The sequence below is a fragment of the Astatotilapia calliptera genome, chromosome 7 (genome assembly GCF_964374335.1).
Source record: "Astatotilapia calliptera chromosome 7, fAstCal68.1, whole genome shotgun sequence".
NCBI classification, from domain to species: Eukaryota; Metazoa; Chordata; class Actinopteri; order Cichliformes; family Cichlidae; genus Astatotilapia; species Astatotilapia calliptera.
In genome coordinates, this window is record NC_137428.1 from 12,587,501 (window position 1) to 12,614,334 (window position 26,834).

Genomic DNA, 26,834 nt, shown 5'->3' on the forward strand with positions numbered 1-26,834 from the left:
TTGTTGCAACTGACGAACTGAAACAAACGAGCGTGCTGTGTGTGCAACAGCGGGACAAACATTACCTGTCCTTTTATTAACTGCACAAGTAGTGCTGGTCATAGCTGCTGGCTACCTGTGTAAGGCTGTCATGGGTCTGTAGCTCTGTCACCGTTTTAGGGAACATATTTAGTTTTAAAGTATTTAGAAACATATTTAGTTTTAAAGCAAGTTACAGGGCTTTTCCTGCCTTTCTGGAGGGATTATATTTCACTAAAAAACGATCTAATATGCATGTCCACATAATTATGCATTATTATAATTATAATATATTAAAAAAAACACTGTATTTTAAAGAACATACATTAAGAAGCAGATTATATTAGATTTATATTTTAAATAAGACAAAATTTGGATTTTACAGCAGTAAAATTATTGTATCTCTACAGTTTAAAAATGTAATAAGCTTTGCCCTGCACAGAGTGGATAGTGAAACAAATGGAATCATCATAATGACATTATTTCATATTTATTACTTCCCCCTCCTCATTGCTTTATTATTGTAGCTCTAGTAATAAATAATAATAATTAAAAAAAAAAGATTCTGGATCAACACCATGATGCCCATAGTATATACAGTATTCTGAAGAAAGTCTAAAATGTCATTGTGTGTGCGTGCATGTGTGTGTTTTATTTAGATGGACTTTTAAAAAAAATATTACTCATGATATAACATTGTCCAGACATGCCTGGTAAGGACATGAGGAGGAAACAGTAGGAGCTGTGTGAGGCTATAACATTTTTCTGTCATCATTTTATTTTAGATTAAGTGCAAGAGTTGTTAGGTGTGGATAATTAGATTATAGTTTATTGCAATAGCAAGTTGTGCCTTGTTCTCAGATAGACAGCAAGTGGAGAGTGATATATGAAATGATGGGATGGAAGGAAGAAGAGAAGCAAAGAGTGAATCACAGGCAGAGCCTAAATTATTTCTCACAGTTTTTTGTTGCCTTATGGTTCCAAGCGCTGTCACCAATCTTTGCATTTTGTTATTATCTCATGACACTTGTTTAATCAGCTACCATCTCTCCTATGGACTTTTTAATGTTTACAGTCTCAGATCAACTCAGCCCTGCCCTCCAGCACTATCCACAGCAACCCCTCAACAGCAACATTGTACCTGTTCTGTCCTTATTGTGCGTCCCTTTGCCCAACTTGACAGACAGCTAACGGTTTCAATGAACATTGGAGGCGGAAGTAAGTTTAAGGCTTTTTACTTCGTCAGTAGTTCAATGATTGACATCCTTTTCTTCCCGTAAAACTAAAAACAAACACAAAGTAAATGTCACAAGATGTCTTTACCTCTTTACACACACTTCTAGGATATGAACTATACTGTTATATAGTATGTGTAATCAACAGCGACTCAGTATTGATCACGATACAACTTAGCGAGTTTAGCTTCCTCAAAGATAAACATAGCACATGAAATAACTGGTTTCTAAACAAATCTATGTAATAGAAATGCACCAAATAAACTTGTAAACATGTTGTACATTAATACTCACAAGCAATAACTCTCCAAGGCAGAAACGTTTTAAAGAGCAACAACATATTCTGCAGGCTAACAAGCGACCAGCTTCCTGTTTCCTCTACCCACAGGAACACAGAAAAACCCCACCAAAATAAAAGCAGGTGAGAATTCCCATTATGACCAGCAGAGGGTGCTGAAGAGAAAGAACCTATGCATGTCATAACACTCCCCGTCTGGTATTGTAAAATACCATTATGAACCAACTGAAACATCATAAACTGCAAGATTTTACAGATTATATCTGAATACAATGTTTACCATCATGACACACATACTTCTCAGTCCTTTGGGGACATCAATAACACTGTCTCTGACACAGGTCTCAGGTAAGTATTAATAGTTCCATTTCTCGAGACCCTCACTTCAATCTTCCTGACCCTGCCATCCTTATCCGGGAAGATCTGGTTGACAAGTCCCATTGGCCATTCATTCCGCCTCGCTTGTGCGTCTTTGATGAGCACCAAATCTCCCACCTTGAGGTTTGTATGGTTACGTTGCCACTTGTTCCGGCTTTGCAGTGTCCCTAAGTACTCCCGTCTCCATCTGGTCCAAAATGTGTTTGCAAGGTGTTGAACTTGCCTCCACTGCTGTCGATGGAGATCTTTCTCAATAAAACTTCCCGGAGGGGGAAGAGGAGTGCACACCTTCTGAGTGAGAAGCATGGAAGGTGTCAACAGGAAGGGTGTGTCAGGATCTGTTGTGATAGGAGACAAAGGTCTAGCATTAATGATGGCTGTTACCTCTGCCATTAGAGTAGAAAGCACCTCATGTGTCAAGTGAGAGTGCGGGGTTTGGAGAAGCATTGCATCCAGGATACGTCGGGACAATCCTATCATACGTTCCCAGCTTCCTCCCATATGAGAAGAGTGAGGTGGATTAAAGATCCAGGTGCATCCCTCTTCTCCCAGGTATGTTTTAATGCTTGACACGTCGGGATCTGTCAGTGTGAAACCTAGCTCCCGGCAAGCACCAACGAAATTAGTCCCACAATCGGATCGAATCTGCTTAACAGGCCCTCTCAAACTGAAGAATCGACGCAGGGAATTGATGAAACTTGATGCGTCCATCGACTCAATCAGTTCAATGTGCACAGCACGTGTGCTAAGACACGTAAAAAGAACAGCCCACCTTCTGCTATTTGCCTGGCCTCCTCTTGTGCGCCTTGTGACCACAGACCAAGGGCCAAATACATCCAAACCCACGAAGGTGAAAGGAGGTTCGGTGCTGATACGATCAGAAGGCAGATCTGCCATTCTTTGCTCAGTTGCTTTCTTCCTAAGTCTGTTGCAGGTGATACAGTTGTGGATAATCTGTTTGATTAGCCTCCTTGCTCCTGTAATCCAATATCCAGCAGTACGGACTGCACCTTCTGTGAACACCCGTCCCTGATGCATTACTCGCTGGTGATGGTGTTCTACTATCAACTTGGCAACATGGCTACCACCTGGAATAATGAGAGGATGTTTCTCCTTGTAGTCGATGTTGGCGTGTTTGAGCCTTCCACCTATCCTCAAGAGTCCTTCATCATCACAGTAGGGACTGAGTTTTTGTAAAGAGCTCTGTTTTGGTATGTCTTTACCATTAGCAATACAGGCAAGTTCCTCCTCAAACATTTCCTTCTGCACACTTTTGATGATGACAATCTCAGCCTTTGTCAGTTCCTCTGCTGTGCGAGACTGTTTGCAATGATGCCATGAACTGCAAGAGGGACCTTCATCTTTGCTCTTGAAGACCTTTGCAATATGAATGAGCAAGCTAAGGGCCTTGAGGAGTTTCTTCAAAGAGGAAAAACGTCTGAACCTTTGCGATCCAAGCAGAGACCCATCATTACTCGTGTGAGTGACAAAGCTGCGTATTTCATCATCCAACTCGGGGTCCACAAGGTCATAGGTTTCAGCTTCTCTTGTAACACTAACTTGTAACAAGAAGGCAGGTCCTTTAAGCCAGGCACTGTCACCAAGCATGGCGGCAGGCACCGAGCGTGTGCCTATGTCAGCAGGGTTAGAGCTCGTAGGGACATAGTGCCATTGTTTTGGTTCTGAAATCCTCCTGATTCGCTGCACCCTGTTGCCAACATATACATAGAACCTCTTCGTCTGGTTGCTTATATAGCCTAAAACCACACGACTGTCTGTGTAGAATTCAACTGCCTCAAGATTTAGGTCCAGTTCACTTGTGATGACTTCAGCAAGCTCTGCAGCTAAAACAGCAGCTCCCAATTCCAGTCTTGGAATTGTATGAGCAGATTGTGGGGCCAATTTTGCTTTCCCTAGAACGAAGCCCACCTGATGGTTCTGATTTTCGCCAGTGGTCTTTAGGAAAGCAACTGCTGCAATGGCTTTAGTGGAGGCATCTGAAAAGATGTGTAACTCTTTTCTGATTGCTGTTGACATCGTAGCAGAAGCGTAGGTCCTTGGAATATGTACATTCTTGAGATCGACAAGAGATTCTTTCCATGTATCCCACTCGGCCTCCCTTTCTCTAGGCAGTGGAGTGTCCCAGTCTAGGGCCTCACTTGAAAGTTCTCTCAGCAGCATCTTTCCCTGGATTGTAACCGGTGAAGCAAATCCTAAGGGATCAAAAAGACCATTGATTGTAGCTAAGACACCTCTCTTTGTAAAGGGCTTCACTGTCTCTGCTACTCGAAAGGTAAAGGCGTCTTTCTTTAGGTCCCATATCAGACCAAGACTTCGCTGTGTAGGTGTCACATCAGTCTCCAGATTTAGCTCTTTAAGCCCCTTTGCACGGTCATCTGGAGAAAATGCATCAAGAACCTCAGAGCTGTTTGATGCTATTTTATGCAGGCGAAGGTTAGATGTGGCAAGCATTTCCTGTGCTCTCTTCATTAGATCAATAGCTTCACTGGCTGTGGGCCTTGACATAAGCGCATCGTCAACGTAGAACTCCCTCTCAATGAAGCGTCGTGCATCTGATCCGAATTCCTCTTCACCATGAGCTGCTGCACATCGAAGGCCGTATATAGCTACGGATGGTGAGGGGCTGTTGCCAAACACGTGAACCTTCATTTGATACTCACAGATGTCATTGGCAGGATTGTTGTCTTCATGCCAGAGGAAGCGCAAATAGTTTCGATGGTCCTCTCTTACAATGAAACTGTGAAACATCTGTTCAATGTCAGCGGTTACTGCAACAGTTTCACGTCTGAACCTCAACAATACTCCCAATAAGCTATTATTGAGGTCAGGTCCAGAGAGGAGAACATCATTGAGAGAGACGCCATGGCACTTTGCACTTGAGTCAAACACAACCCTGATCTGATCCGGCTTCTGAGGATGGTACACCCCAAACGTAGGTAAGTACCAGCACTCCTTGTCCACCTCAGGTGGAGGAGCCAGTTCAGCATGGTCACGATCAAATATGTTCTGCATGAAAGCAAAGAAATGCCTCTTCATTTCAGGCCTTTTTTCAAGGGTGTGCTGAAGAGAGGATAAGCGTTTGACGGCCTGGTCGCGATTGTTGGGCAGCCACTGGCGAGGTCCCTTAAATGGAAGTGGCGCCACCCAGCTGTTGCTGTCATCTATGAACATCTCTCTCTTCATGACCTCCAGGAACAGTTTGTCTTCAATAGAAAGGCCGATTTTGTTATCGTCCTCGGATGTATCAAAGATGGTGCTTCCAAGAGTGCATGCCTTAACTATAGGTGTTTCGGTGGTAGGGAAGGCTTTACGCTCAGACTTGGACCCATAATTCTCTTTGATATGAACCATATTTGGACATGGTCTGAAATAGGATGGGCGATTGTTCTCAAGCACATTAGTGTGATAGGCATCCACAGCTGCAGGCTTATGAGCATCACCTAAACAGACGTCACCAATGATGACCCATCCCAGGTCCAGTTTCTGTGCATATGGGGCATTGTGAGGACCGTTTCTATGCTGCCTCGCTTTGTGGACACTAAGTAGGTCACGTCCAAGTAAAAGGAGGATCTCAGCTTTGTGATCGAGTGGTGGGATGAGATGGGCTATTGGTCTTAGATGAGCATGTTCTGCTGCCACCTCAGGGGTAGGTATCTCAGCTCTGTTACTCGGAATGTTATTACATTCAATTATTGTCGGCAGCGTGACTGATGTGGCTCCGTCTAGTGACTCCACTACAAAGCCTGTAGCTCTTCTACCCATCATTTCTGTTGTTCCCGCACATGTACGAAGTGTGAATGGAGACTCTGACCCCTCTATGCCATAAACATCAAAAAACTCTGACCTGGCAAGTGACCGATTACTCTGATCATCGAGCACGACATAAGCCTTTGTCACTCGCTCTGGCTGCGCTTTTGGGAAAACCTTTACCAAGCAGATCTTAGAACAGGATCTTCCTCTCTGAGCTTCTCCACATACTTCGGTACAAGTCGATGTTATAGCAGGCTGAGTTGTCTCTTCTGTGCCCTCCCCGCCATGACCAAAGAGAGTTGCAGGAGGTGGTCCTGGATGAAGGGCAGAGATATGATTCCTGCTTTCACATTCTGTACACTTGATTGTTGTGCTACAGTTCTTGGCCATGTGACTAGTGGAAGAACAGCATCTAAAACAGATACCATTGTCCTTGAGGAAGATCTTACGCTCCTCAATGGGTTTATTGCGAAACCCTCTGCAGCGCTTGAGGGGATGTGGCTTTTTATGAATAGGGCACTGCCTTTCCACATCACAGGTTTGCTCTCTCACGCTGTCTTGGCCAGCTTTCCCCTGTGATATTTCCGTCTTGTGAGCAGAGACCAAACCCTTATAGGTCTTCCTCACTGTAGTATCTGATCTAAAGTGGTCTGTTGTAGATGCTAAGAGCCTGAAGCCTGGATCATTGCGGGCTTGTGCCTCTCTGCAGACAAAGTCACAGAGAAAGGAAAATGGCGGAAAAATGACACTATGGTCAACTTTATACCTAAAACCCTGAGAGAGCCACTTTTCCTGGATATTGTGTGGTAACTTGTCCACAATTGGAGCGACACCACGTGCAGTGTCAAGATAGCTTAGCCCTGGGAGATAACCCTCTGATTTTGCTGCCTCAACCTCTTGCAGCAGGTCACTAAGCTCTCTCAGCTTAACAGGATCTTTGCTACTGACCTTTGGGAAGTTTGTAAGCCTGTCGAACAGTGTTTTTTCAATTATCTCTGGAGAGCCAAAACATTCCTCCAAGCGCTCCCAGGCTTTGTCCAGTCCAACTTCAGGACGACAGACATGCACCGTCTTTATTCTTTTCACATGCCGTGCTGAGTCGTGCCCTAGCCACTTAATAAGGAGGTCCAACTCTTCACTGGGGCTGAGTTTTAGTCCACTGATTGCATTCAGAAAGGAGGATTTCCACGCCCAGTAATTTTCAGGGCAGTCATCAAACTTTGTGAGACCAGCATTAATAAGATCCCTCCGTGCCAAGTACCTTGCTATATCACCCACCTGAGCACTGCCATCTGGTAGGAGTTGAGGTGTGACTCGATCAGGCGACCTTTCCCTTGTGCTCTCTGGTGGGTGCGGTGTTGAGTGGGGATAAATACCAGACTTTGGTTCCTGAGATAGCCCTGATGTTGGAATGGCTTTGTTTCTCATTTTGAACAAGTGAGATTCAACATATGGAGTACCAAAGCTTTGCCTGGGTTGAATCGTGGGCTTCAGCTCATGAACAGTTGACTCTCTATGCTCTTCCTCTGGTTTAGCACTCTCGGTTGGCTGTAGATGCTGCTCCACATACTGCCGTGTCCTTTCAGCAGTCTCTTCAAAGGCTGGTTTCCTTTCAGTTTTGACAGACTCCTCTGCTGCAACCTCAAGGATGCTGGCTTCAGCCATAGCTGCTGCTACCTCCTTTTCATACTGTAAAGTGTTCAATTTGGCTTCTATGCGAGCCTTTTCAATCATCATTTCTGACTCTATTTTGGCATAATCGGCTCGTGCGCGAGCTGCCTCCAGTTTAGCACGAGCTGCAGCAGCGGCTCGACTGGCTGATGATCCACTCGATGCTATAGAGGCCACTGACCTGGTCTCTAGAGCCGACAGCTGCGTTATTTCTTTTGTGGCTTGTGTGTCCTCCATCCCACAATGCTGCTGTGTGGCAAGCGTAAGCAGTAGTAGAGATGAGACGTGCTGGCAGACGAAGTTGCTGTCTTTGATTATCTCTGCCCGCTGAGAAGATGCTTTTTTACTGTTCTGTCCTTATTGTGCGTCCCTTTGCCCAACTTGACAGACAGCTAACGGTTTCAATGAACATTGGAGGTGGAAGTAAGTTTAAGGCTTTTTACTTCGTCAGTAGTTCAATGATTGACATCCTTTTCTTCCCGTAAAACTAAAAACAAACACAAAGTAAATGTCACAAGATGTCTTTACCTCTTTACACACACTTCTAGGATATGAACTATACTGTTATATAGTATGTGTAATCAACAGCGACTCAGTATTGATCACGATACAACTTAGCGAGTTTAGCTTCCTCAAAGATGAACATAGCACATGAAATAACTGGTTTCTAAACAAATCTATGTAATAGAAATGCACCAAATAAACTTGTAAACATGTTGTACATTAATACTCACAAGCAATAACTCTCCAAGGCAGAAACGTTTTAAAGAGCAACAACATATTCTGCAGGCTAACAAGCGACCAGCTTCCTGTTTCCTCTACCCACAGGAACACAGAAAAACCCCACCAAAATAAAAGCAGGTGAGAATTCCCATTATGACCAGCAGAGGGTGCTGAAGAGAAAGAACCTATGCATGTCATAACAGTACCCATCAGGTAAAGCATCGGCTACGTTTGCTTTGCCTTGTTGCCCATATTAGATTCTTGATGAATGTGTGTTGTTGTTATTCAGCCTGGTTCAATGTGCCCCTTTTTAACTTTGAGCACCCGCCCCTTTAAACCTCTCTGCACAGCCCTGGTTCTGATTGATGGATTTCTGAAGATGTACAGTACAGTGGCCCCTAGAGACAAAGCACGTACAAACTCCAAAGCACGTACAAACTCCAAAATTTGTATGTGCTTTGGAGTTTGTACATGCTTTGTCTCTAGGGGCCACTGTAGTACAGCTCTACAGAAAACTAAACAGTAGTAAGGTTTGTAGGGTTACTGAAGCTGGGCTAGCCGGTATATAAAGGTGTGCTACGTGATCACTAACTACACAGCTATGGTTGAAATAATATAAACACATTAGCACACTGAAGCTGGAGGATTCAAGATTCTTTATTCGTCACATGCATAGTTATACAAGTATAACATGCAGTTAAATGTAATCTGACATGCTCCTCGACATGTGCAAAAGGGGGAGAGAAGAAGAACGTTATATATTATATACATTAGGTGAATGTGCAATAGTAGCATTGTATGCAGCAAGCAGGTGAATTCTTTACATTAAGTGAATTAAATAAGAGTAGACAATCTGAACGTTTTAGAAAATAGACAATATTAACATATTTAAAATTAACACAGGGACTTCCACAGCCTTTTTTTTTTTTTTTTTTTTTGTGTCCCGTTTGGATCTTTAGCCATCAGAATTGTTGTCTTAAGGCCAAGAAAGATGCCAAGCGGATTTATTTTACCAAGTGGATCATCATGGCCTTGCCATATTGGTCCATTTCATTGACCTTTATTATAATTATGTATTTATTTTATTTTTGGTTGCTACAAACGGGACAGACATGACTAGGGGATAGGACAGGGAGAAAGAATGAAAGAAAGAGAGGGAGAGAAAGAAAACCAAAGGGGAGAAGAGACGGTGAGAAGGGGGGGAAGAAAGAAAACAAACAAAACACCTGGATCACCTGTATGGAGAAAAAAAAACAGAAGAGAAAGCAAATAACAAAGAGCAACATAATAAAAAAACAGCACCTTCACAATAAACTAGCTAGCAGTAGATAACAGTAGTTACTAAATAATAAACGATATTGTGCTGCACGCAAGATAGACAGCGCACAATATGCTTTGAGGCAGCAGCCAAGAAAGGTGTAGTCCGCGTCTGTGAACACCTGTGTGTACACCTGTGTGGATCAGCATGCTTGTATTCCAAAGGTTTCTCCATGTAACGATCTGCTAGGGAGTGTGGGGAGCCATAGCCCCGTCCACCAGGGTATGAAGCAGGTATGGAGGAGATCCAGGCCCCAGATATCCAGAGGCCCCAGAGTACAAGGACCCGAGGAGGACCACCAAAGGGGGAGGAACCGTGCCACCCTACTGGGAAGAGCTGAGTAGAGCCCCAAACGAGAGGTCACCCCGCAGCTATGGAGCAGAGGCCAGAGGGGGTTGCAGTGGCGTGCCCGTGGGCTCTGCCGGCAGCCAGCTGTGCCAGAGAGGACCGAGCTTCAGGCCCAGGGGCCTGAGGGCATCCCACCCCCCGGAAGGAGCCCAGCCGGGCCACAGGCGCCTGGCCCCGCCAATCGGCCACCAGGAGTGAGCCGGTACATACATGAGCGCCCAGCCCCAGACGACAAGGACCACCAACACACCAACGTCTGAGGGCATCAGCCACCGGCAGGGAGTGTGGTGAGGGGAGATAGGCCTCCGTACTTTAGAGGGCCTGAGATGTACCCAGAGAGGTTGAGTCTAAGACCCAACCTGACATATAGACACAGACGAACAGGCACACGCGGACACAAACATGCATTCCCACCCCATATGCACAACCAAATACTCGGCACTCACCCAACGTGTAGACAGACACAAATAGACACTGCACAGACAGTCACACTCCCCAAACATACTCTATATCCCAGGTCCAGGTACCCCCGCCCTCAGAGGGGCAAGCCGCACCTAGACCCAGGAGATGTAACCCTTCTCTCTGGGGTGGAGGCAAGCGGACCACCTCCTTATCTGCAGTAGCAGGGAGGCCCCGCATCCCAGACCCCAGTCTGACGGCCAGCACCTCCTCCCAGCCCCCCAGCCCTGACGGCTAACAGAACCGGGGTGAGTGAAGACCTCAAACCTCCCTACACCCGCTCATATGTAGTGTTGCTGTGTGCTGTTCTAAAGTGCATTTAAAACTCAGGAGAGCATGGTACTAGCTTCCTCTCAGAGAGCAGCACGGCTCCTCCCGAAAACCCTTAGTGTCTAAAGCATTTAAAATTGAGGGTAGGGCACTAGCGCCAGAGGTGGGTTGGAGTACACCGACCATCCTCTGGATGCTGTAAAACGTGCCCACCCCCAAGGCCCTATATGTATGTGTTATGTGAGAGTGTGAGTAATGTGGATGTCTAGGTTGCAGAATAAAATTGAGGCACAGAAGAGGCGGCCAGAAGGGGATAGAGGGAGAGTGCCTCCCCTGCACCCTGGTGACATACCTGCACCCCAAGGTGGGTGTGGTATAGCGGGAATAGGGAGGCAGCTGAGGATGGGGAGGGAAGAAAGGGAGGGGCAAGCGGCCCCTCCCTGGGGCCAGCTCCCCCGCTGACCCCAGTAGGCACCCCCACTCTGGAACCCACCAGGGCAAGGGGGCCCAGGCCCATCCGGTCCGGGGCCCGCAGCAGCAGCACCGCCCAGCCCCACAGAGTCCGGGGCAGCCCACCCGACTCCACCCCAGAGAAAACTGCACCCACCCCATCATCCAATCATCTCTCAAACTATACAAGACAATAGACATCCAGGTTGACTTCATTCTGACTTCATGACTTCAATGGCCTGGCCCCCCCCTACCTCTCGGAGCTACTACAACCATATACACCTGCCCGTTCCCTTAGGTCCGCCAATCAGCAGCTCCTTAAGGTACCGAAAACTAAGTATAAATTTAAAGGTGATCGTGCTTTTGCTGTAGCTGCTCCAAAGTTGTGGAATGATCTGCCCTTGCATGTTAGGCAGGCCTCTTCTGTCTCTGAATTTAAAAGTCTTCTTAAAACATATTTATTCGCTGAAGCCTTTGGCATTGATTAGAGGGGTTGACTCAATTTGTTTTAACATGTTTTAATTTATTGTATCTATTTATTTTATCGTATCTCATTTTAATTTTCTTTACGTATGCTATTAACATGTACAGCACTTTGTGAAACCCTGGTTTTATGTTAAAGTGCTTTAGAAATAAAGTTGGTATGGTATGGTTGGTATTCTCCACCTCTCCTATATATCTCCCCCCACCTGCAGAGTGAGCTCCTGTAGTGAGGAGACCACCTGCAAAGATATAACAACTCCCCACCAGTTAGAGAGCCCCCTAGTTGGGCCGATGCACCAGAGGTCCCCTGCACCCACCCGCCCACTGCTCCGGTGACACAACAGCCAGGACCCAAGCCCCCAAGGCCCGGCCCCAGACCCCCTAGCCTCCACGCCCGTCCCGGACCCTCCCAGGCCAGTAACCAACGTCCGCCAGCACAGACCCTCCCCCATCTCTGCTGTACGCAGCCACAAGGAAAACACCATCTAAGAGCCCCCAGAGCTCCTAACCAGGTCATGGCCACATCCCCCAGGTTAGGCCTTCTAGGGAAACGTCCCTAGGGACTCCCCAGACGCCCTAAGGCCGTCCCTAACCCCATATCAACCACAATAGAGATAGATTGAAAATGTGACGTCATTCAGGGGTAAAACCGCAAAGAATTCTGGGAACTCGTGGCAAGAGGTACTAGTGCACGCAGGCTTTCAATTGAAATCAGTTATACAGCGATAAAAAGAAACACAAAAAATGGCAAGAAGCTGTTGTATTATTAACTGCAATAGCCGGTCGCATGACAGCCACGGAAAGCTGACGGGTAAAGAGATCGGTTGTTATCGGATTACGTCGTTGAAGAGAAATTGTTCGAGCCATGTTTCCGAAGTAACAAAGAGGCGACGGGTGGCCTGGATTGCAGCCATTCAAAGATCAAATATAACGTCTCAGAACACTCCAGCTCACATGTTAGTCTGCTCCAAGCATTTCCACAAAGGTCAGTGTTTTGTAGTAGTTAATACGTCATTTTTCTTAACATAATTGGTGATATAGGTTACAAGCAAGTCTGGCGCTGAATAGAAATTGTGGCGCTATGCTCCTTTGTTTATTGTGCATAAATAGTGAATTGTCCTGACACAATATTGCGTTTCGCTTCTGTTATTATGGTACATTGACAAAAACATATACTTTTATTCACAGGGTAAAACAGTTTTTTTGTATCACTAATTGCCCAGTACGATTACAGCATACAATATTATTGTCACTGCTATATTTCTGTAATGCATACCAGAAATTATTTCCACTACTAATTAATTACCGTTGAGCTCAAAGGTCCTATTAATAAACGGTTAACGAATGTGTATTTATGAAGACGATTTGTGAGACTGGTAAACTTATGATATGTACGATGGTCTTTCGTTCTACACGGTGCATTTCAAGGTCCTGTACCCATCCGTTGGTAAACTGGGGCTTGTTGCAGTGACCTGAAGTTACTAAACTTCACGAGTGTATGCACTCACTCCAAGAAGCGTATAATTGTAAATATGAGCGTGGTGAAAGTTGGGCAGCACGCTAACGTATTTTGTCCCTCTGTGTGCTCGTAAGGGTCTAACCCTTTCATTCCTTTGATTTTTTTTCCTCGTATCTTTTCTTTGACTTTTCATCAAGTCTGTCTTTGTACGGACCGGCATTGTTCTCCTTCGTTTTGTACATACCTTTTTCGGGGGCAAAGAAAAAGCAAGAATTTATTGGAACCGAAGAATGAACGTTTTGCGGTGCTGCAAATGCTTGCATTTCATGCGGTACTTGGATTGTTTTGCCACGAGTTCCCAGCATGTAATGTGCGAAAGTCACGTGGTCTGTCAATCTCTATAGCGAAGGCAGGACCAAACCATGACCCCCCACCCCCACTAGGTGATGAAGCCGATCAAAGGAGCCCAAAGGGATTGATCAAATGTGATGGCAGAGGTTGTATCAAGACTAATGTGATCTATTAGATGGTTTTTATATTGGTTAGAATTAAGATTATTTTTTAATTTTTCCAGTTAATGAGGATAGGGCTGCTCAATTATGGCAAAAATGATAATCACGATTATTTTCACTGAAATTGAGATCACGATTATTTGACGATATTTATTTAACCCTTTAAGACCTACTATAGAACCAAGTCCGCCAGAGCTTATATTATTTTTTTACATGTTGTAGTGCCATTTATGGGAGCATTTCAAGTTGCTATACAACTGTTATAGCCCATATTTTAATAATATGTATGCATTAAGTCCATAGTAACTACATTAATTGCAAAAAAGTGCAATAAACTACAAAAAAAATTGAAAATCGTTTTTGTTTGTTTTTTTACATATATTTCTACTTGGAGAAATTTAAGAGGTTTATCCCTCAAAACTTTAAATACAAAAAAGTTGCAAAAAATAGTTTACAACAACAGGAAACTTATTTTGAGTGTGTTCATAGTTTTATTTTGGAGATACACCAATTTTTATATACTGCAGGAAAAACAAAAAAACAATCCTATGATGCAAATTTTCAAAGAAAACAGCAGGTGCATCAAAATAAACTATTTCCAGCAGTGCAATTCGAGTTCTAAGCATCCGAGAAACTATTCAGAAAAGTCAAACATGACCAGTATAGGCCTTTAAGGCCTACAAGTAAAAAAAACTACATTTCCGCGAAAATGACGTCACTTCCGGTTTCGGCCAGGAAATGGTGGACATGTGATAGTTCGCGCTGATGCCTGTTTCACTGTGGGAAGTGTTACGAACAGCTGATCGGATCAGCGAAGCGTGTTTCTGGAATATTATTTTTTTGTTCCTGCAAGCGCTTTTTATGCAATTTTTGCAAAGCTATATGTGGAAGGAAACCGTGACCGAGGACAAGCTGATGGCATCAGATGTAAGTACAACTCCTCTGGTTTCATATGCAAAACAAATTATTGCGCTAGCTTACACAGTTCAGATTCTACAGGGATTTAAAAATAGTTACACAAAACGGAGCGTGCTGCTCTGACGGCTTTAAAGGGTTAACAATGACTTTAAAAAATAATATAAAATAGTGTGCAACACCACTGAAGTTTTTTTTTTTTTCACCTCTCTTTTCAACCAACGGCAGTCACTCTCCTCTCCAAATAACTTCTGCTTAGCTTTCCGAGCTTCCCTCGGGTCCTCTTAATCAGCGGTCTCCAACCTTTTTTGCACCACGGACCGGTTTATGCCCGACAATATTTTCACGGACCGGCCTTTAAGGTGTCGCGGATAAATTAGGGAGGGGCTAATAATCGGCTCAGTCATTTTTAATGATCGTTGAAAGCCCAGATCGTAATCGTGATTAAAATTCGATTAATTGAGCAGCCCTAAATGAGGACCATTTTCTTGGCAATGCAGTGTTTTGGAAATGACAGTCTTCACTAGTGGGGATAGTTACAAAGCTTTCTTCGTTATGAATTAGCATTCCTTTTTTTAATTTTTTTTTTATTACTTAGTTTTTAATAGAGGTTTTACATATTTTTACAACAGAAAAGGAAAACAACCAAAAACAACCATAACAAAACAAGCAGTCGACTGAAAAGCACAGCTTTTTCCCACAAAGCAATTCTGGCAGTGAGAACATGACTTTATATTCATGAATTGACAGCACATCTACAGATGTAAGAGCAGCCTAGGAGAGGCATGCAGAAGTTTATATAGATGTGAGTAGGCACAAACAGGAGAAAGAAAAAATAAATTTAATTAAAAAAAAACCCAAACAAACAACATTCGAATTTCGGATATATTTCAACCACTTGTCCCATCTTGTGGTATAAATATTAGCTTGCAGCCTTAACAAAAAGGTAAGTTTTTCCATTTTATGAATCTCCTCAACAACGCTCAACCAGTCGTCCAGAACAGGGGGTCAGTACAGAGCCACTTACGAGTAATTGCTTTTTTTGCTGCAGCAGTAAGAATCTTCAGGAGATATAATAATAATAATAATAATAATAATAATAATAATAATAATAATAATGGATACTTTATTGATCCCCATGGGGAAATTACTTGTTTTTCTCTGCATTTGACCCATTCACTCAGTGAAGCAGTGGGCAGCCCACTAAGCAGGCGCCCGGGGAGCAGTGTGTAGGGACGGTACCTTGCTCAGGGGTACCTCAGGGTAGCCGTTAAGTGGATTCGAACCGCCGACCTTCCGATCATGGGGCGACCACTTTACCTACTGAGCTATCCCTGCCCAATTATATTTGTCATTGCTTGTTAATTCTTCGGGTAGGTCTCCTAAATAAAATTTTATGACAGGATGTTGTTTTGATTTAAAGCCTATAGTCTGTTCTATCTTTGATATAACATCTTCCCAAAATTTAGAAAGTTTTCGACACAACCAGAATATGTGGGTATGGTTTGCAACAGTTTCCCCACAGCTCCTCCAGCATGAAGAATTTCCCCGTGTTTGTTGTTTTGGTGTTATGAAAAATCGTACCAGGTTTTTCCAACTAAATTCTCGCCAGTATGCAGAGGATGAGGTTGAAATGGCAGTCTCACACATATTGTCCCATTGCTCAGAAGTTATAACTGAGGACAACTCTCTCTCCCATCTTTCCTTTATATAATCTGTTGAAGTTCCCCTACTTTTCAATATGCCCTGGTAGAGTTTAGAGATAACTGACTTACATCCCTTATAGTATGTTTGTAAAATCAGATTAATTATTTCATTGGATTGTGTATTAATTTCTTTAGTCACTTTTGAGGACAAATACTGCCGTAATTGTAGGTATCTGAAAAAAATCACTTTTTCCTAGCTCATATTTTTCTTGTAATGTTTGAAAAATTTGCAGGCCATTCTTATCCAGTATTTTACAGTATACATTAATGCCTTTATGTGACCAGTTCTTAAATTGTAACTCCAATTGGTTTGGTTTAAACTCAGAGTCATAAGCCACCCACTTAAGTACTTGAATGTGGTTCCTTAGATTTAGTTCTTTCACTAACTCAAACCAGATAAGCAATGTAAAAGATGCGAAAGGGTTCAGTTCTTTCTGGTAGGCTGTTGCCAGCTTCTGATCTCCTATCAAGGCTTGTATTGGAATGACCCCACACATATTCTCAATGTCTTTCCATCGGGCCCCATAAGTGTCATCACAACATTGTATAATTATTTTGAGTTGAGCAGCAAGGTAGTAATCTCTGAGACTTGGGAGGGAGAAGCCACCTTTATCTTTAAGGATTAATAATGTGCTATATTTAATTCTAGGTTTCCGCCCCCTCCAAATAAATCGAGATATTTGTTTGTCCCAGTCATGGAACTGAGATTTGGGGATTTTGATCGGTAGAGACATAAACAGATACAGTAGTCTGGGTAGGACTGACATTTTAATGACCTCCATTCTCGCACTAAAATCAAAAACAAGTGTTGACCATTGAGTGAGGTCCTCTTTAATCTTTTGGTTCACAGGCTCAAAGTTTTTTTTTTTTTTATACAAGTCATCTAACGATTTAGTCAGCCATACTCCTAAATATCTAATTGCTTTCAGAGACCAATCAACAGAAAAACATTTTTTAACCTCACTCGACGGGCTATAGTTAAAACTTAAAATTTGTGTTTTTCCTATGTTGAGTTTGTAACCAGAATACATCCCAAACCTTCCCAGCAAATCTAAAAGGGTCCAGATGAACTGGTCTAGATTTGACAAGTACAAAAGGACATCATCAGCATATAAGGCTATTTTGTGTTCTCTTGAATTAACTACGACCCCATGAATACTATTATTTTCTCTTATTGCCTGTGCTAAAGGTTCAATGTAAAGAGCGAAAAGAGTCTGAGACAAGGGACAACCTTGACGAGTAGATCTTTCCAACTTTATACGGTCCGTGACTCGTCCATTTATCTTGATTCTCGCGGTAGGCATTGAATATAATGTCTTAATACTGTTAATGGAGTTTTCAGCAAAACCAAATCTTTCTAGGACCAAAAACAAATACCTCTAGCTCACGCAATCAAAGGCCTTTTCGGCATCCAGACTAATTAGTACCGCTTTATGATTATTTTCTCTTACATTATTGATTATGTGGAGAGAGCGTCTTATGTTGTCTTGGGTTTGCCAGCCCCCAACAAATCCAGTTTGATCTTCATCAATCAAATCTGGGATGAATGAGTTTATCCTATTAGATATAATTGAGGCGTAAAGCTTATAACCTTGGTTTAGGACTGATATCGGCCTATATGAGCGGCACAGCATTTTGTTCTTACCGTCTTTAGGTATAATTGTTATGATCGCCTCAGACCATGATTGAACTGGACATATTCTCTAATGTCCAGTTCAATGACCTTAGCAAAACTGGAAGCACCTCCACCTCAAATGCCTTATACCACTCAGCCGGCAGGCCTTCTGTACCTGGTGTTTTGTTATTTTTTTAGTTTCTTTAAGGCCATTTCCAATTCTTCTTTCTGAATCTGTTTGTTTAGGCATTCATTTTGACACTCACCAATTGATGGCAAATCTAATGAATTAAGAAACATTTTTATATCTTCTGTGTTGGCTTGTGCAGGTTGTGCATATAACATTTTGTAATAGGTTTGGAATGCCAAGTCAATTCCTTCCAGGTCACTTTGTAATTTCCCAGTTTGGGGATCAAGGACTAGCATACGTTTTTATTGAACATTTGAAGAACCAGCAAAAAGAAAACAGAAACTCTTGTAGAGGACATAAAGTCAGAGATAAAAACAACAAGGAGCAGGTGAATCTAGTACAGGTAGAGGTGCAAAAACCCACAGAGCTCAGCAGCCACCGTAACAAATTCTGGATCCTTTGCTTTTAGTTAGCATTAGCAGCACATGCTGCGTCCGATGTGAAAGGACCTTTATGCTGTGCACTGTGACTCACAGAAATGGTACCGGGTCAGCCCTGACTTTGTGTTAAACTAATCCTAAAGTAATAATGGTATTTCTAACCACTGATAATAATAATAATAATAATAATAATAATGGATTGGATTTATATAGCGCTTTTCAAGGCACCCAAAGCGCTTTACAATGCCACTATTCATTCACTCTCACATTCACACACTGGTGGAGGCAGCTACAGTTGTAGCCACAGCTGCCCTGGGGCAGACTGACAGAAGCGAGGCTGCCATATCGCGCCATCGGCCCCTCTGGCCAACACCACACCAATACCACAACTTTATCCTTTCAACAGCTACTGAAAGTTAGGGGACCTAGCTTCTATCGGATATTTACAAAGAGATCCTCCAGCTTCAAACTGTATTATCCTTCAAGAACCTGCAGTTCAAAAAAGCGCCCCTCCGACAGAAGTTCACCATGACTTGTCCAAGGTTCGCTTTATTTATGAACACTAGTTTGTTTGTTTTTTCCATTCGATAAAAGTTAATGTGAGGGTTCGCGATGGTTAGGAACAAACGCAATTGCATGGCAGAATTCTGTAAAGAGACGAAACTTCAGTCAGGAGAATTACTGAGGTAATCCATCCACAATACGAGGTTAGTCATTAACATACTGCTGCATGGGCTGGGCTATAGTTACACCATAAGGTTTTAAAAACTGAGCTTTAAAATAAACAGGGGTACAAAAACAGAGAGGGATAAATGATTGAAATGCAGTGAGTGTGATGCAATACGGCAGCGCTAGTATAGCGGTTAGTTATGACATGGAGATTTATGGAGCATGCTGTGAACTTAGCTAACATTACTTAGCAGTAATATGAGTTACTTTACTCAAGTGAAAGCTTTAAACATTAGCCCAATACATAGCTAGCCAACTTAAGGCTTTACGACGGACCCAGAGTCTCCATTTCAACGTTTGTCACAAGTACTGACTTCAAACTATATACCAGTTTTTAAATTGTGTTGATAGGCCATGTAAAACCAGAGTTATGATCAAAAGTATACGCGATGTCTTTTCCTGAATAAAACAGGCGTTTACTACTGGAAGACACGGTAAAAATGGCGTTTTCTAAGGACAGCGCTAGCAAACACTCTCCGCTTGTGAGCAAAAAAGGAAAAAAAACACCCTTCCAATCAAAAATATATATGGAAATGTGACATTTCGTTGTTTAGGAAGAGGGGGAAGTTTTAGGAGTGAGCGAGCGAAAGAAAGAAAGGGTGAAAGTGAGTTTTCACAGGTGAGAGACTTGTGAAGTTTACCGTGTTTGGAGTCTCAAGTGTGTTGTCTTGTGTAGTTAGTGTGTAGTGTAGTTGTTGTTTTGTACTTACTTACTGTACATGATGTTATTAGTAGAGCAGGGCGATATGACCAAAAATATTTATCACGATATACATTTGAAAATTTGCGATAACGATATAACTGACAATATAATTGACACTAGACAAAATACTTCACAGGTCCACAACTTTGATTTTTCTTTCCACTAACAATGTATTTTCACTTAAACAATCAGCTGTTTATTATGTGGATTAAAGCTATATAAAAATTTAACAGTGCAAATGCAAATTCCTTGCTGACAGTTTAACCAAAGGGCATTTCCAGTGGAAATTGGCCGACATATCCTCAGCATAACCATGTATACAGTGGGGCAAAAAAGTATTTAGTCAGCCACCGATTGTGCAAGTTCCCCCACCTAAAATGATGACAGAGGTCAGTAATTTGCACCAGAGGTACACTTCAACTGTGAGAGACAGAATGTGAAAAAAAAAAAAAAATCCATGAATTCACATGGTAGGATTTGTAAAGAATTTATTCGTAAATTAGGGTGGAAAATAAGTATTTGGTCACCTCAAACAAGGAAAATCTCTGGCTCTCACAGACCTGTAACGTCTTCTGTAAGAAGCTTTTCTGTCCCCCACTCATTACCTGTATGAATGGCACCTGTTTGAACTCATCATCTGTATAAAAGACACCTGTCCACAGCCTCAAACAGTCAGACTCCAAACTCCGCCATGGCCAAGACCAAAGAGCTTTCGAAGGACACCAGGAAAAGTATTGTAGACCTGCACCAGACTGGGAAGAGTGAATCTACAATAGGCAAGCAGCTTGGTGTGAAAAAATCAACTGTGGGAGCAATCATCAGAAAATGGAAGACATACAAGACCACTGATAATCTCCCTCGATCTGGGGCTCCACGCAAGATCTCATCCCGTGGGGTCAAAATGATCATGAGAACGGTGAGCAAAGATCCCAGAACCACACGGGGGGACCTGGTGAATGACCTGCAGAGAGCTGGGACCAAAGTAACAAAGGTCACCATCAGTAACACACTACAACGGCAGGGAATCAAATCCCGCAGTGCCAGACGTGTTCCGCTGCTGAAGCCAGTGCATGTCCAGGCCCGTCTGAAGTTTGCCAGAGAGCACATGGATGATACAGCAGAGGATTGGGAGAATGTCATGTGGTCAGATGAAACCAAAGTAGAACTTTTTGGTATAAACTCAACTCGTCGTGTTTGGAGGAAGAAGAATACTGAGTTGCATCCCAAGAACACCATGCCTACTGTGAAGCATGGGGGTGGAAACATCATGCTATGGGGCTGTTTTTCTGCCAAGGGGACAGGACGACTGATCCGTGTTAAGGACAGAATGAATGGGGCCATGTATCGTGAGATTTTGAGCCAAAACCTCCTTCCATCAGTGAGAACTTTGAAGATGAGACGAGGCTGGGTCTTCCAACATGACAATGATCCAAAACACACCGCCCAGGCAACAAAGGAGTGGCTCCGTAAGAAGCATTTGAAAGTCCTGGAGTGGCCTAGCCAGTCTCCAGACCTCAACCCCATAGAAAATCTGTGGCGGGAGTTGAAAGTCCGTGTTGCTCGGCGACAGCCCCAAAACATCACTGCTCTCGAGAAGATCTGCATGGAGGAATGGGCCAAAATACCAGCTACTGTGTGTACAAACCTGGTAAAGACCTATAGTAAACGTTTGACCTCTGTTATTGCCAACAAAGGTTATGTTACAAAGTATTGAGTTGTATTTTTGTTATTGACCAAATACTTATTTTCCACCCTAATTTACAAATAAATTCTTTACAAATCCTACCATGTGGATTCATGGATTTTTTTTTTTCACATTCTGTCTCTCACAGTTGAAGTGTACCTCTGGTGCAAATTACTGACCTCTGTCATCATTTTAAGTGGGGGAACTTGCACAATCGGTGGCTGACTAAATACTTTTTTGCCCCACTGTAATATCCACAAAACTTAAAATGAGATTATACACACACAGTACGGTAATATTATGTTGAAGCGCAGTACGTATCACTCTGCGAGGCTCCTGCCTACAATAGCCGTAATGCTCTGACAGTCCATCAAGCAGTGCGGCTTCGTAGCTTAGCAAAGTCGTACTAAAACATTTGACAGATTTTCAAGCGCCGTGTTCCACATAAAATCGTTTGGAGGTCAGTAAACACAACTGGAATTCATACATAAGGCACACGGGATTATAAGGGGCACTGTTGATTTTCAGAAAAATCAAAGGATTGATTTTAAGTGTGCCGTATTTTTCAAAAAACACGGTAATAACGACGGCCCGCTAGCATGCGCTACCAAAAATAGTGTTTTGTTGTGTATCTGACGGACGAAAGCTAAACCAGTTCCACAGCACTGAAGTTGCAGCATTTTTACAAACCAATTCTGGTTCATCCGTTTCATTCAACGATCCACTTTCGCCCTTCTCATTTTTCCGCCATGTACGTATGAAAACAAAGGCACTGCGCATGCGCATTTCACCCATATTCTATCGCGATATTTAATTTTCTTATCGTTGCCCAACTTTATACCGGTATTACCGTGAACGGTATGATATGGCCCAGCCCTAGTTATTAGCACGAACACTTTAAAGGTGATCATTTAGGAATGTCCCTGCAGGTTTTAGATCTCACCTTGGGTCAACATACCTGAATCACATGATTAGTTCGTTACCAGGCCTCTGGAGAACTTCAGGACATGTTGAGGAGCTAATTTAGCCATTTAAATCAGCTGTGTTGGTTCGAGGACACATCTAAAACCTGCAGGGACACCGGCCCTTGTGGACTGAGATTGCCCACCCCTGATCTAAGAAAACCTTTTCCTTTTGCAGTATTTTTCTGTGGTGCGTTTTTCTATGTTATAACAAAAGGGGAACAAAGGTGTTTAAGTTCACCTAGGATGATCTGTTTTAATTTTCACATGGTCTTACTGAGGTGATGTGAATTGAAGGGGGGGGGGGAGGTAAAATGCAATGGAAAAACTTGAAAATGGACCTTGAAAGTGCTTAAAAAGTGCTTGAATTTGACCCTGAAAAAGGTGTACAAACCCTGCCTGAAGTACTTAAAAAAAAAAAAAAAAAAAAGTATGCAGCCATTGTACACCTTTGAACTCACATGTATACAATAGTTATCCATATCTGCTTAACTATTATTTTCAGATGTCACATTAAGCCATCTACAAATCCAAAGCAAACATACATCATATCATAGTTTGTATTAAATAAATTGAGTAAAATAAATGTCATTAAAATAAATTAAAACACACTATTGATCACTTTCTATCGCAAGGTAATTGTCTCCTAATAGTTGCCTATTAGGAGACAATCGTTCACTACAAAGGTCTCTTGCTTCTTTAGCAAGTGAGAATAAGTAGTAAAAGTGGTGGAGCTTTTATGGGGAATATAACTAAAAATACAAACTCCACAAATAAAACATACCATAAACTCATAGCTTTCAAACAAAGAAGCAAAAAAAAAAAAACAATACGTAAGACCAAAAAAATTACTGTAAAAGATTCAAAACAAATCATGCAAAACCAAAAATACACCCTATCCTTCCCCAGGATGACACAAATACAGAGCTTCTCTCCTGTTCCTTGAATTTAAGACTGTGCATTCTGTGAAACCATCCTGGCAACTAATGCACAGTTGTGTAGTTTGCAGTGCATTTCTATAGGTGGGCTATACAAAAATACAGTTAAGGTTGACAAGGAACTCATCATAGACTGTATTTAGTTTGGATAGTTTTTCTTGAATAGTACTGATATATTCTTGTGGGATGTTCCTGGGATCCAATGTTCATAAAGACTATCAAAGTGAAGCAGAAGCAGAGTTTAAAAAAAAGAAAGAAAGCATTCCCCTTTAGTATTAGTCTGCAGGTTCTTTCCCCTCTACGAGACAGCTCAGACCGTGTTGCTCCTTGTGCAAACTCATCTATGTCCGATGGTTCAGGTGCTTGTTTTATGTTAAATACTTTAGACTGTGTCTGAGGTTTTCTCTTATAAACAGTGTAGTTAATAACTTTGCCCTTAAACACACAGAAAAAAGGCTAAACCACAATAGGTGCACATCTTTCATTCAACATTTTAAGTAATTAAAAGGATTTTAAAAACTTGAACGTGGCTTACAATCAGTTATGGTTGACAAGGACCTTTATAATAGCATAGAAAAATACCTTTGAATACAAATGTTCATGTTCCTTCAAATATCAGCTTACTAAAGTGTACACAAGTTCTTTAGCATACTTTTCTTCAATGACTAATGAATGAGAAACATAACGCAAATAGGAATAAATAAAAAATTTCCACCTACCTTAATATGAGTGTTGTTGTTATTAGGATATACAGAGTCCCTTGTAGTTTTTTCGGTCTTTGTGTCACTCTTGAGAGGAAAAACTTCAGTGTCTGTCTTATGGATGTCTTCATAACATACTGTTAAACTTGTGTATCTTAATGCTGAACAGTGTCTTATGTATGACTGCCATCTTGATGAGTTTTCTGGCACAAGCAGGTTAGGGAGATTTCCGGTAGGTCAGAGTTTCAATATCACTCACCGGTGTTGTGTATTTCCTTTACACTTACTGATGGATTTATTCTCTTGCTGGCTCTTCAAAATGCAACACATTGCACAAATCTTTTAGTGCAATGTCTCAAAGCTAAAACAATCAAAGCAATGCCCAGTTTGAGAGAAAGTTGCCTTCCTGGGACATACAGTCCCGATCAAGACCACTTGAAAAACGGTTTCCAATGCGTCACATTGGTGTGCCGTGAGAAAGGATCAGGCGCCCCAGAATGATGCAGCACTTAATAGCAATAGATTAATATTTGAAAAGAAAAAGTAGTCAGTCTGACCTGGGTCCTGGTTGGGGACCACTGGTCTAAGTCATAAAAAGGTCATCATGCAGTATTCTATCATTAAAAGCTTATACTGACTACTAAGTACAATTTTCCATTGACAGGTATGGATGGCAGAGGAAGTTTTTTCCCACTTACCTCATGGAAATGCTTGCATCAGGCATGCCAAAATGAATTTTTGAAGCGATTAACAATAATGGTCGAGCTAGTCATTACTGAGTTCATGTTTGGAACTTTGAATTATGTTTTGGGGGGTTTATGGGTTGTTTTTGGAGTGTGGTCCTAAACTTTTGATCAGCTGTAATACAGCCTGTTTCAGTTCAAGCGTTGTTTTCAATAAATTGCATGCTCAAAAAATGTTTTGTCTGACTCCAATTTCTTGGTGCTGCATGTCGAAGCTTTACTTGGAACTTTGTTAGGATCCAGCCACGCAAAATATGACTTTTTCCATTTTTCAAGTTGTTTTAAACTTTTGATTGGGATTGTATAATCTCTGCCACTGGTTAGAGAAGCTGGAAGTGGAAGACTCCCAGGTGGTGCTTCGACCTAGGGAAAAACCAGCAAAGTGTAAACGCACTCTCCCAGAGATCCTGTCATACTTCATGTCCCTGCCTGGTTCCAGATCCACTTCAGCAGCAGCTGGTCCCACCATAAAGGCATGCAGTACAACCTAGTGGACTGCCGTACCATTGTAAGGGGTATTGATAGTAGGACCCTCCACCCTCTAGTGTGTACGGTGGGGTCTGAGAAAACAGAACTCAGGGACCTGCAATCTGAAATCTACTGACATTCAGTGGTGACCATTTTAAACACTGTAACGTTATCTGTAATAGCTGCATTAGTTATCTCAGAATCAGAATCACTGATTTAGGTTCAGTGAGTCATCTTTCTAATAAGTCTGACTTTAATTACTAAATTGAATGCTGTAAAATTGGTTATTAATGACAGCTTTGATTGGCAGTTCCTGTCATGGAGAGTGATGGTCTAACAGAGCTCCTGAGCCATCGTAGGTGGATGCAGTGCCTAGCCTTGGTGGATCAATTCTGGATCCACTACATTTGAAATTAACTACCTTCACTCCACACATGGCACAAATGGCAACAGGAAAGGGATGAGTTGTTAGCGGTCTGCGTCCGTGAGACTAAACCACACAGCATACAGTATTTTACAGTAAATCCCTCACTCACATTATGGATGTGTAACTTGGATTCTTGTTCAATAAATGAGTGAACGACAGATACCTGAGTGGCAGTGGATTTTGTGGATAGGTTCTCTGTTCTTATTAGACAACCCTGTTGAGATTGTAGATGCATAAAGTCAGCACATTATCATCTTCATCATTCATAGTTCAGGAGGTCAAGTCTGTCTCTCTTAAAGTGACATCCTCCATTACAAAGAGACCTGTGTATATCTGTTTAACAACTGTGCAGAGTAGAATTCCTGGGATCAGTCAGCATTTAATTTTCATAGTCATGGCTGTTTAAAAGTAAATGTGTGTCTATTTTATATTTATATGCAGCTGCCAAACATAAGTACCTCCATGCGTTTTTCTCTGTCATCCTGCAGGTTATAATGATGCAGCACCAGAATTGAACCAGGACCGGAAAACTGCCCAATCATCTCATCTTTGGAGCTCTTCATTTTTAAAAAACACAACTAAATTCAAAGTTTATACTAGATAATAGCTTACTATATAAAGCTGTGTCTTTTTTTTAACAACAAGTTCACATGTTAGCTCTCAGCACAACTGTGGATAGAAAAAAAACAGAAAACTCAGGACAGGGAAGGATCAGCTTTATTTAAGTTTTGAGGGACATTTGATAGTTTTTGATGATGATTTTCTCTATGTGATTACATGAGCTTTCCCCAGATTCAGACCTCAGGACCAACCAGTGATAGACAAAAATCATTCTATACTCTCGGATGAATACACTTAATTGTTGTAATGACAGAGTAGATTTGTGTTAACTCCTAAATTAACAGATGAAAAAGGCAAAACTATATTATATGCTGTCAGTGAAAGTTGTAGCTGTTTTACTGAAAATATTAAAGACAAAACATGAAAACTGAATATATTAATGTAACTGCTGTCACTACATATATTCTTATCTTTACTCAGTTTCATCCTACTCTTTTCATTCTGAAGCATCAACAATAAATGAGTTTGGTGTTTAGGAAAACTCTTGACATGCTTAGACCTGTATGTATTTTGAATGCAAACACTGAATATAGTGTGGGGGACTTTTACAGAAAGGGAAGCAAACATACACAGACAAAAACATCTTCCACTATTTAGCAATTTGAGATTTACAGTATCGGATAAAAAAAACAAAACATTTGTGCTGCTTTGCATCTTTC

The 26,834-nt window shown here is 42.1% G+C and overlaps 1 protein-coding gene and 1 long non-coding RNA gene across 2 annotated transcripts in view; one reads left to right on the forward strand and one right to left on the reverse strand.

Annotated features, from left to right (window-relative positions):
* Nucleotides 1-26,656, forward strand: part of LOC145429674 (uncharacterized) — a 26,989-nt gene extending 333 nt beyond the window's left edge. Inside the window, exons 2-3 of the long non-coding RNA XR_013909944.1 lie at nt 1,094-1,236; nt 26,043-26,656. This is a non-coding gene — a long non-coding RNA (uncharacterized LOC145429674). The remainder of the gene's footprint in view (nt 1-1,093; nt 1,237-26,042) is intronic.
* LOC113027262 (uncharacterized) lies at nt 2,128-11,076 on the reverse strand. Its single transcript, XM_080303465.1, has 2 exons — nt 2,702-11,076; nt 2,128-2,267 (listed from the first exon to the last, which is right to left on the reverse strand). Exons 1-2 carry the CDS (start codon nt 7,606-7,608, stop codon nt 2,261-2,263), a joined length of 4,914 nt encoding a protein of 1,637 aa, XP_080159591.1. The 5' UTR covers nt 7,609-11,076; the 3' UTR covers nt 2,128-2,260.
* Nucleotides 26,657-26,834: the final 178 nt, after the last annotated feature.

Coding starts and splice junctions, on each gene's coding strand:
- LOC113027262 (XM_080303465.1), bottom strand. CDS start 7,608: ATGGAGGACACACAAGCCACAAAAGAAATAACGCAGCTGTCGGCTCTA.